Raw genomic sequence first — 11,993 nt, 5'->3', positions numbered from 1 at the left:
TATCTGGTCCATGGCAATCCAATAAACCCTTAGGTTGGCAGGAGTGAAACTGAAAAAAATACAAAGGCATTTCCAATGGTGTTCATAGTTGAGACACAGGGCTTAGCCATGCAAATGAGCATACCTTGCCAAATACAGTAGAATGACTCACACATAAGGTGTGAAGTGGTGTGAGGTCAGTCTCCATCAAGGGATACTCCCTTAAAACAAAGTAGGGATGAACATTGTTGTGAAATTCTTATTTGACACAAATCAAGATAAGAAACTGTTGATTTTGTAATGTTATATTTTGCTCCATTGGCTACTTTAGTGAAACCTGTAAGATCCAAGTGTTTCAGTGCTGTAGGAGTGTCTGATAAGTAGAGTGCTGTTTGGATAAGCTAATGGCTTGACTTTACATGACTCACAACTCTAGCAGATATGTTGAATCAATATTTAAAAGATAAATATTATTGTATCCAAAAGGCACTGCATAGCTGATGATAGTGATGAATAACACCATGAGGGGTATTATGGCCAAATGTGGAAGTGGTGATTATAGTTCCCTCAGAGGAAAGAGAGGAAAATGATTAAATAATGGAAAGCCAATCAGACTCTTCTAATAGGTTTGTATCCAGTTGATGTAACTCTGTAGTTCATCAAACATTTTGCCCCTCACTGAAAATACAGTACCATGTGGAATTTCTACAATTATTTACAGAAATGACATAAATAATTGTGTATTCTTTTTCTATAAAAATAATTTAGACTTCCAAAGCTGTATCAATCTAAACAATGCAACAAGTAGAAGTGCATACCAGCAGCAGAATTCTCTCCATCAAACTACACATGTACAGCTACAGGAACACACACAGGCCATTTTGAATTGAATGACAATGAAAGGAATGTTGCTAAACAGTATCAAATGGAGAATGAATGATGCACTCTTACTCAGCTAAGCAAATTGAAAGTGATTTCCTGCCTAAATATAGTGTTTGTAGTTACATTAGGTRAGACAACATTTTACCTTCAGATCCACAACAGCAGCTGACATTGCAAATAGCAGGCACTTTGTCTTTGTTTATTAAAATATGAAACAGAATATACAGTACAGTACATCAGAGCAGACAAAAACATACTCTCTTTTATCTAAATGAGCATTACACAATGTTATTATCTAACCTAGCATAGACTTTGTTGAACACCACTGCACCACAATATAGTGCACTGTGGTTGTTATAGATTTGTTGCATGGTTGTAATGTCTATAGTGTGTTGGTTATTAGGAAGGCTGGAGATATCTCCACTTGATATTTCTACTTGATTTGTGGCCTTTTCTAGTGCAAATCTGAAACTGGAATAACAATCCTTGTCATGTCAAGGCAATGCACAACGGGCAATTGTTTCCCCCATGAAATAAACAATATAAAAGAAATGTTACTCTGCATGTCAAACTTGATTCCTTATTGTGAAAATGAGGTAGCAGCGTAAAAAGGGTATGAAAGAAATGCCAGTTTGGCTGTGGTTTGAAGTTCGATCTCATATTTCATTTGACTGGCGGCCATCATCTGTGTAAACGCAGACTAGAAGCCTTGTAAAAAGAGAGAATAGCTGAACAAGGCTAACATTGGAAGATTTTCAAATCAGTCAAATTATGTCACTTACACTAATCCATATCTAGTTTAATAGTCATCCAAAGAGCCCAGTGATGTGACAAAAATGTAAGGACTTGTGATTAACCTGCATAATGATGCCATAATTGGATTTATAGCTAAAATGTATGAAGTTTTTTTGGTTGTCATCATTTGTCATTTAAAGTCCCCTTCCTGAAGGAATAACAAAGCAAAGCACAGTAATAACAGCATAATAAAAATACTAGTAAAAATAATAATAATATTCAATTATAATCATTATTATTATTATTATAATTTCCCTGCTGTTCATATAACAAAACATTAAATAAGTCTGAAATATGTTATTCATAAAGTAACTGTCTAGTGAAAATCTCACTTTTAAAAGTTAATATTTTGTATACCCAAATAATGTTGTTGATTCATCCTATACTCATATTTGCGGCCAAAGCATAAATTGGAGAAAAAAAAATATTCAAAACCCACCCCTCAAACTTCTATCTCGAACTGACATTTAAATAACGCTTGCTATTTCCTACTGAGGATATTCTTAATGACTGGTATATGCCCACACAATTCTGTCGTTAGGGTAAACCCACACCATTTCAACACAGAAAAGCTGCTTTTTAACGTACTTAAAGCTGCATAGAAATGTGAGTTATAGATCTGTCCTTGTCATTGAAAGTGGTAGATCTGTTCTATGTTAAGTATCGTTTTTGCGTCTTTTACTTTTGGTTTTGTACACCAGCTTCAAACAGCTGTAAAGTACAATGTTTTGCTTTATGGAAAATATATTTCACAGCGGTTTAGATGGTACAATGATTCTCTACACTATACTTGCTGGTTTTGTCACATAAACTGAAATTAGGTGAACTATTAGAATTTTAGCTACCAGGAAATGGGCGGCATAGTACATTTTAATTTACATTTTTTGGAAGAATAACTATTTCACTCATATTGTAATTCGTTTTAGGTCATATTTCATATAAATCTGGACACAATGGACAGTTACTTTCAATCATAAATACAGCCGGTGTGAATAGAGAAGCAGGACCAAGTCCACGTGAAAGGCTTTGAAGGGGCGGGGTTCCACTGTGGCGCCTTGCTGCTGATCACATGCAGAAGGCATGGTGTTTGTAATTACACCACAAACGGGTAGACACAGATGCCCGAGCGGGAATGGAATGCACGGTGTATCCTACCACATAAACGCAGACATAGCATTGCACATCCTCTGCAAAGACAAGTGTGCAATTTCGTGCCATCGGAAGAAATGTATTTTTCTCTCAGATGTAAAATGAAAATTAGARAGCAAGACAGGACCCAGCAGCTTTGATCAGCTGCTTGAGAAGGTCCGTTTCAGACCAGCTTAATCTACTGCCCCATGCTCTGATTAAACATAATACATTTATATTATTCTCCATAAGCAGCATTGTCACTAACAGCATCATCTTCAGCATCTCGTCAATATCATCCTCATGATCATCACATTGACAATAGATAGCCCACTCATGTTCATATAATTACTTTTTGGTGGTCTATCTCAGCAGAATACATTTGAAAGAATTTCCTTAAAGCTTTGTAAATAATTCTAGTGCTACCAATTATGCACGCTTCCATGGGCTTTTACACTGTAAACCTTAAAATATAGATGATGATGGTGGTGTTTATGAGAGCTAAAACAGCTCTGCAGACCATCGACTGTGCAGGCATTGACATGTTCTCTTCCTTTTCTCTCTATAGTTGTAGTTGCATTAGCCGAGGCATATTCTTTGTCAATTATGATTTTGTAATTTTTTTGGTCAATAAAAAATAGGCTATAATATAATGGGATGTTGAAGTTGTGAGCAGTCTTCAGAGGGACAGGTTTTTAAACGAACAAGAGATAGCATATTGGGTACCTCTCCCAATATGGCTATATACACATTATGATGTTTGAACACAGTGATGATAGACTATAGCCTACAATCAGACTTTATCTTGTAAAATGAAAATTGGGTTGATAAACTCAATAGAAACGCGAGTTGGCTGCATCAAACTGCTATCACACGAACTAAACTCGCAGGCACTAACTAGCCTACTTACTGTACATCTATTCATCGGCTATTGACAACCTCTCCCTTTTCAGTTGTAGGCCTATGACTGAAGCTCTCTCTAGCGCTGCCGGTGGACAATCAAACCAACACACCCACCTCTTGACACACTCGCATTTTCTCATTTCTTAGTTCTACTATAATATAGATAGCTAAACGGACTCTCGGAGCTCACAAATCATAGAGACTTGTCCTGAAAAACTAGCAATAGTTTAACAGTAAATCTGAAATTCAACATGGAGTCCCCTCCAGATCCAGCAAGCGACCCGGGCAACAGCGCCTCCGAGCCGGCTACTCCGGCCAGGGAAACCCCGGTAAACCTGGAGACGCTCCGAAAAGCGGACCATCCAGCCCCTGTTCGAAGGCAGACCTGTTCAAGCACCAACAGAGGTAAGAGGCCGACATCTCACATCACGATAAATATTGATTGATTACCGATTTGATGCATCAAACTTCAAAATGAATTCTTTGCATGGGAAATTTAAATTACGGAGGTCTCAAATAAGCCATGTGTATAACTAAATGTTTAAAACCACCTGGAACATAAGATGTATTCTTATTGCGCTGCATTTTTAATGTTTACCATATTTATTATGATGAGAGAGTTGCTTCTGTGTTGCCTTAGGTGTTCAAGCACAACTGAGAACTGACAGGTCCAACCGTTGTCGGATGATGTGTCATTGTGAGACAAATCAAACTCTGAATAAAACAGTTCTAGTTAGGATAGTGTATTAAACAGGTCGATTACAATTGCCTTAAAACACAAGCACGGCAACTAGCTATATTATCTTAGTACACGTGTATTAGGCTACACAATGGTGCTAAAGACAAGTGAACGTTGGGAAACTGTATGCTATCGACCACCAGTGCCTTCAACTTTAAAAGCGACATGTATTTTATGGTCGTATTTGTTTCGAAGTGACAGGCTACAGAATAGATAGTCTGTAATTGTGTGTGTGTGTGTGTGTGTGATATAGACGCATCAGCAGCAGGAATTTGATTTACCTTGCCTTGCGTGTGCGCGCCAGATCTGATACATTGTAGCGGACAGAAATGAAGGGTTGACAATTGCCTGATGGTGGACATGATGGACAGTGGACACTGTGATCATTTATAAAATAAATTATTTTATTGTGTTGGTCCCGTATACATGTATTACGAATATGCGAGATTGAGTACCGTCCGTGTTGTACAGTACAGACAGTATTTAGCCACACCCCCTCTAGACTGCTTCCATTCAATTTAGTTTATCCAAGTTCAATGGAATAGACTAAAACTCCAAAGTACAGTATATTCACCTGCTATTATGACACTAAATTACATATTAGACATGTCAGTGTATTCATTGCTCTGTTGTTTGCATGAGCACATTTCCATTGCGGAAGGGGTAGCCTATGTTTAGAGTGTGATATGGTGAATGTGGAATGTAAGCTGGTTATGTAACAGGTTTAGCCATAAGCAGAGGCGCGCACTGAAAGAGAGAGAGAAAGCGAAAATCATTAGATATTATTTCACTTTGTGGATGAGTTCTTGACTCCTGAGTTCAAAACATGTGTAGGCTAATGGTTCTTAACACTAATCATTCCAGCTGCATAAGATAATGTTTTGTGTGAAGACGAGATAGTACTAAATTAAACAAACTTGGTAGATCCCAGCCAGTGCTCAGTTATGTAATACCCGGCAAAGGCAGGTAGTTATAAAGGCATTTTGGACAAAGGCTTTTTAGGTTGATCTCATGGCTGTTTTATGAAGAAGTCTGGCTTCTAGACGCTCCTAACCTGCTGACCCATATTCACCCACACCCATTTATGCATTGGATTAAAGTGTCTGGAAGAGAAAGACAGGAAAAAGAATGCCTTTGCTCTGTTATGTAATGCTTGAATGGGTAAAAAAAAAGCATGTTCAGTGGGATAAGCCTCATTCAGAATGCTTTAGTTAAAGGGACATTTCCAAAATGTTCAACTTCATATTCATCATATTCATCATCATCATCATCATCATCATCATCATCGTTGTGTGTTTCTAGGTTTTGTAGTAAAAATGATAAATGTTTCCAATGACATCATCAGTGTGCATTGTGTGATTTTAACCAATTATGAGTAGGCATTGCTAACTAATTGTCTACTAATTGGTTGATGACGTCATTGGAAACACTAATCTTCCTCTATCTTTTTTTACCACAAAACATAGAAACACGCATGTCTGTCAAGTAATAAAACATATATATTTCCCTTTAACTTGAATATCCATGGCATGCTGGCAAAAGTTATCCTGTAGCACTTCAACAAGTTTTCAATAACAGGCAAATAAAAAATGATGTTACTGCAATATTATTCTTCCCCAGCTGTTTCTTTTAATAATAATTCTAACAAATATGATAAAATCCTAAAGTAAGATTTTTCAATTATCAAAACCTTTTGTGTGGTTTCTGTGATTCCAAACTCGGTCCGCGGTAGGCCCCCCCACACACACACACACCCCCCCAGGTACCGGTTTTGGTTTTTGCCCTAGCACTACACAGCTGTTGCAAATAACCAACTCATCATCAAGCTTTGATTATTTGAATCAGCTGTGTAGTGCTAGGGCAAGGCCGAGTTTGGGAAACCCAGTTCTAGAGGCTTTTTTTTTCAAACATTGCTTTTATAGAAACTGAAACTTTGTTAGGTATTTTGTCCASAATACATGAATTGATAACAACATTTTCTTATTGCTATTGGTTGGTGACACAATCCAATATGAGATCACACAAAAAAGCGAAACAATAAAAATGCCAAGTAAAGCATTTCCAGGATTACAGTGCTGGGTTCAGACACTGCAGACGCTTAGCCGTTTACTGAGGAACCCTTTCCCTTTTCACATCCATGTATTGGAATTTCTGAGGATGCACATTTACTGTTTTAACCCTGAGCACTAATACCCTATAGAAAAGGCTTACTTCAGCAGAAGCTGTGCTAGAAGGCTTGAGTGGGTCAGAGAATGGGCCTGGGAGGTCTGTGGATATCATTAGTGGAAAGAAGAAAGGGTGTTATTTTCATATTGCAGGATCCCTCAGTTCGTGAGGAGCAAATTAAAAWACAATCAATATTAATGGCTTGTTATGTAAATTGACAGCCTCCACAGAGGCTGGGATGAAGCCTCACAGTTACTCAGGGAAACTGCAGATGTGATGATGCCCAGTCCTCAACTCTGCACTGTTTATCCTTGAACGAGCCTCAGATTCGCTGATGTGTGTGTGTGTGTGTGTGCGTGTGTGTGTGTATGTGCGTGTGCGTGTGCACGCGTGTGTGTGTGTGTGTGTACATAACCTCACTATGGAGCCTCTGCTCTGAACTGTTAAGACTAAAGTATCATGTTATGGGTAGTGATGACTGTGGTGCAGGCTTGTAGCTCAGGCTTTAGATGTGATTTTAATATTCATTCATAATGTGCTGTGCCGTTGTAACATCATTTTCTGCCGTCTGTTCAGGACTTCCCCAGTAACATATCAGTTGGCATGCCAGATTACATCATTTTGTTTTCTCCTTACTGCAACATTATAAAAGCCCTCATATAGGGAATGACAGACAGGTGTAACAGTATTGCTTCCGTCCCTCTCCTTGCCCCAACCTGGTCTCGAACCAAGGACCCTCTAAACAGATCGACAACAATCACCCTCAAAGCATCATTATCTATCACTCCATTAAAGCCATCATTTTGCACAGCAAGGGAAACAACTACCTCAAGGTCTCAGAGCGAGTGACGTCACCGATTGAAACAATACTAGCGCACACCGCTAACTAGTAGCCATTTCACACCGGTTACACAGGCTTACTCCAGCAGGTATATTGTTCGGTAGGACAGTGATACACTCATACATATTTGCACACACCTCAATGTAACCATATCACACAAAAGCAGACGATTGTGCAGGGTGCCTTACCTCTTATCTCAAACTTTGTTAGCTGTTTCCTGTCTGTCATGCAGGCTGAAGTTATACAACTCCGTAGACACTTTCTACATACAGTTGAAGTCGGAAGTTTACATACACCTTAGCCAAATACATTTAAACTCAGTTTTTCACAATTCCTGACATTTAATTCCAGTAAAAATTCTCTGTCTTRGGTCAGTTAGGATCACCACTTTATTTTAAGAATGTGAAATGTCAAAATAATAGTAGAGAGAATGATTTATTTCAGCTTTTATTTCTTTCATCACATTCAAGCTGGGTCAGAAGTTTACATTCACTCAATTAATATTTGGTAGCATTGCCTTTAAATTATTTAACTTGGGTCAAACGTTTCGGGTAGCCTTCTGCAAGCTTTCCACAATAAGTTGGGTGAATTTTGGCCCATTCCTCCTGACAGAGCTGGTGTAACTGAGTCAGATATGTAGGCCTTGCTCGCACACACTTTTTTAGTTCTGCCCACAAAGATCAGGGCTTTGTGATGGCCACTCCAATACCTTGACTTTGTTGTCCTTAAGCCATTTTGCCACAACTTTGGAAGTATGCTTGGGGTCATTGTCCATTTGGAAGACCCATTTGCGACCAAGCTTTATCTTCCTGATTGATGTTGCTTCAATATATCCACATAATTTTCCTAACTCATGATGCCATCTATTTTGTGAAGTGCACCAGTCGCTCCTGCAGCAAAGCACCCCCACAACATGATGCTGCCACCCCCGCTCTTCACGGATGGGATGGTGTTCTTCGGCTTGCAAGCCTCCCCCTTTTTCCTCCAAACATAACAATGGTCATTATGGCCAAACAGTTCTATTTTTGTTTCATCAGACCAAAGGATATTTCTCCAAAAAAGTACGATCTTTGTCCCCATGTGCAGTTGCAAACCGTAGTCTGGCTTTTTTTATGGTGGTTTTGGAGGAGTGGCTTCTTCCTTGCTGAGCGGCCTTTCAGGTTATGTCGATATAGGACTCGTTTTACTATAGATATTGAGGTCCTTTGCTGTTGTTCTGGGATTGATTTGCACTTTTCGCACACCAAGGTACGTTCATCTCTAGGAGACATAATGCGTTTCCTTTCTGAGTGGTATGACAGCTGCGTGGTCCCATGGTGTTTATACTTGCGTACTATTGTTTGTACAGATGAACGTGGTACCTTCAGGCGTTTGGAAATTGCTCCCAAGAATGAACCAGACTTGTGGAGGTAAACAATTTTTTTTCTGAGGTCTTGGCTGAATTCTTTTGATTTTCCCATGATGTCAAGCAAAGAGGACCTGAAGGTAGGCCTTGAAGTAGATCCACAGGTACACTTCCAATTGACTCAAATGATGTCAATTAGCCTATCAGATGCTTCTAAAGCCATGACATCATTTTCTGGAATTTCCCAAGCTGTTTCAAGGCACAGTCAACTTAGTGTATGTGAACTTCTGACCCACTGGAATTGTGATACAGTGAATTATAAGTGAAATAATCTGTCTGTAAACAATTGTTGGGAAAATTACTTGTGTCATACATACAGTAGATGTCCTAATCGACTTGCCATAACTGTAGTTTGTTAACAAGAAATTTGTGGAGTGGTTGAAAACTTAAAATGTTACCCCTTTTTTCTCCCCAATTTCGTGGAATCCAATTGGTAGTAGTTACAATCTTGYCTCATCGCTGCAACTCCTGTACGGACTCGGGAAAGGCGAAGGTCAAGAGCCAAGCGTCCCCCGAAACACAACCCAACCAAGCCGCACTTCTTCTTGACACAATACCCATCCAACCCGGAAGCCAGCCGCACYAATGTGTCGGAGGAAACACCGTACACCTGGCGACCTGGTCAAGGTGCACTGCACCCGGCCCGCCAAAGGAGTCGCTTGTGCGCGATGAAACAAGGATATCCCTGCCGGCCAAACCCTCCCTAACCCGGACAACGCTGGGTCAATTGTGCGCCGCCCCATGGGCCTCCCGGTTGTGGCCGGCTGCGACAGAGCCTGGGCTCAAACCCAGAATCTCTGGTGGCACAGCTAGCACTGTGATGCAGTGCCTTGCACCACCCGGGAGGCTGAAAACTGAGTTTTAATGATTCCAACATAAGTGTATGTGAACTTCCGACTTGAACTCTAGGAACCATTCCGTATGCAGTTTTCTTTGGCTGGACATTGCTGGTCCAAAATAACCACGTCATGGTATGGTTTTCCCTTTCTGAACTTTTAAGGGGACTTTCACCTCCACAGTCAGCCGATTGGTTCTATGTTGCGGACGGAGGGAGCCCTGTGGGCTGGAATTGTGGCATGTGTTCACTCTGTGCTGACAGAAGATGGATGGCTCACGGGGGAGCAGAGGCCTCTAAACAAGGTTCTGCACAAAGCCTGTGAAAGCCTGAAGCTGGCACGGTGCTCACACTACCCCGTTGGACAGCAGCGTAAGTGAGGCTGTGACATTCTCAAATACCAGCTGGATTACGGTTCTCTGCTCGATGAGGAGGGCCAAGCAGCAGGTAGCCACCATGCGGACATCCAGGGCACATCCTGGAGAGCAACTCGTTTGTGTCTTTCTTTTTGGCAGATAGACCTTGACAAAATAATGGTCTCTGTCTCTCGCTGTTGTTAATACTTCGAGGAGTGTGAGGTGTCCCAAAATGCAAAATGCATCATACCGGCTGTATTTCTGTATTTTGAAAGTTATATATCTTGAAAACTTGATTCCTGACATTTAGGAAAAACATTTAGGGACTATATCAACAATGGACTAATGGACCAAAATGTGTTTCTTGGTTAAGCCTAAACATCTGGAGTTATAGCTCCAAACTTCACACGTATTTGATAGCTCTGAGTGTTTGATATTGATGCTCTATAGAACTTATTCTGTTTGTACCAAGTAGGCCTACAGGTTATGTTATTTGAGGAGAAAAAACTAGGTCCGACCAAGTCAGTCTATGAAGTTTGATAATTTGTTTCTATTCGAAAGTTTATTAACATAAAGTTAATCCATCGCTTGCCCCAATTTACTTTATTGACGAAACATAGTTTATTGGCTTTTAAACTTCACTGAAGTTTTGTCCTTGTGGGACAGTTTTTCTTTGGAGTCCGCGTCAGCAGTGGCTCAACTGGGGCTGGCAAGGAAGTCTCGGCTGGTGACTAGAAGCAGATTTGTTGTGAAATCTCCAGCGGTGAGCGACAGCTCTGATCTGTGGCCCATTTACTGAAGTTAATATCTGAGATAGAAAGTTTGAATAGTAATGAACTGAAATACTCCAGATGCATTATTGGAGGGTGTTAAAGGAGTCTATATTTAATGCTGCACACTGTGACCTAAGCAGTGCTGTTTGTATAGCATGTCCCTGCAGTTTATGAAGTGGACCTCTCTGAAGAGGCCTCGTGGGAGAGGGAGGTGGTGAGTAGGGGATATGGGATCACACAATGGAGTTCTTATGACACATCCAAGCCAAGTCCTTAGCAGCTCTACTGGTCTGGAGAGTGTACAGAAGTTGAAAAGGTAGGTGAGCTTTCCTTCAGTGAGAATGTTTTCAGGGGCTTATGATCAATGAACAATCCAACATTGGTATGAACTCGTATTCCTGTCACCTGAAAGTAATCAAGTCTTTGAGCAGTTTGTGAAAATGTACCATTGCACCATAATCATACTTGTCTTTTCATAAGTTTTACGTGAATTGGACATGCATGCAATAAAACCGTTCAAGCGAAGTCACATATATTATTCTTAATGCAGGGAGTGGAGCACCAACATGGGTTGAACACTTGAAATGCAGAGCAGAGAGCCATAGAGCCTTTCCCAGGCATGACGTGCGTGTGCTGTATTTTAAAACAGCAAGAGGTAACAGTGTAAAACCTGTGGTATTTGAGCAGAACACCCCCCAGAGTCCCTTAGCTGTTGTTATTCTGATGAAATGTCTCTCATGTTGTCCCGTGTTGTAAGGACTATGTTGGACGACTGTGAGTTCAGACAGAACATGCTAAATATAGCCTGTCCATGTAGCCGGTAGAATACTGCACACCACTGAGTCTGAGGTGAAAGTCATGTTGATCCTCCAACTGTCTTTTTAAATGGATGTAGATTGTGGATATGTTTTGCAATATTTGTGCGATATTGTCTCAGGTTTTCATCTTCAAATGTCCGTTCATAAAATGCATTAAACATGGTTGTTAAAGCAAATTTGGTAGACATTTTCTGGAACTTGACTTGACATTTTATTTGTCTGAATACACCAGTTTAGTTGCTTCTTTGTATATTGTGTTCTATGTGTTTGTAGGTTTGTGTGTGTTTACTGCACTTTATTTGTGCGGGTTTAGGATAATGCGACCTCCCAAGTTCCTTGAAACCAAACTATGTTTGCGTTGCTTCTTTAGTAT

At 40.2% G+C, this 11,993-nt stretch overlaps 1 protein-coding gene across 1 annotated transcript in view; it reads left to right on the top strand.

Annotated features, from left to right (window-relative positions):
- Positions 1–3,768: 3,768 nt before the first annotated feature.
- Positions 3,769–11,993, top strand: part of LOC111952413 (nuclear receptor ROR-alpha A-like) — a 271,983-nt gene continuing 263,758 nt past the window's right edge. The window contains 1 exon segment of the mRNA XM_023971046.2: positions 3,769–4,092. Within this exon segment, the coding sequence (XP_023826814.1) occupies positions 3,939–4,092 (154 nt within the window). The 5' untranslated portion in view covers positions 3,769–3,938.

This window comes from Salvelinus sp. IW2-2015, linkage group LG26 (genome assembly GCF_002910315.2).
Source record: "Salvelinus sp. IW2-2015 linkage group LG26, ASM291031v2, whole genome shotgun sequence".
Classification (NCBI taxonomy): domain Eukaryota; kingdom Metazoa; phylum Chordata; class Actinopteri; order Salmoniformes; family Salmonidae; genus Salvelinus; species Salvelinus sp. IW2-2015.
The sequence above is the reverse complement of the archived record's forward strand: the minus strand, read 5'-3'. Positions and strand labels throughout refer to the sequence as shown.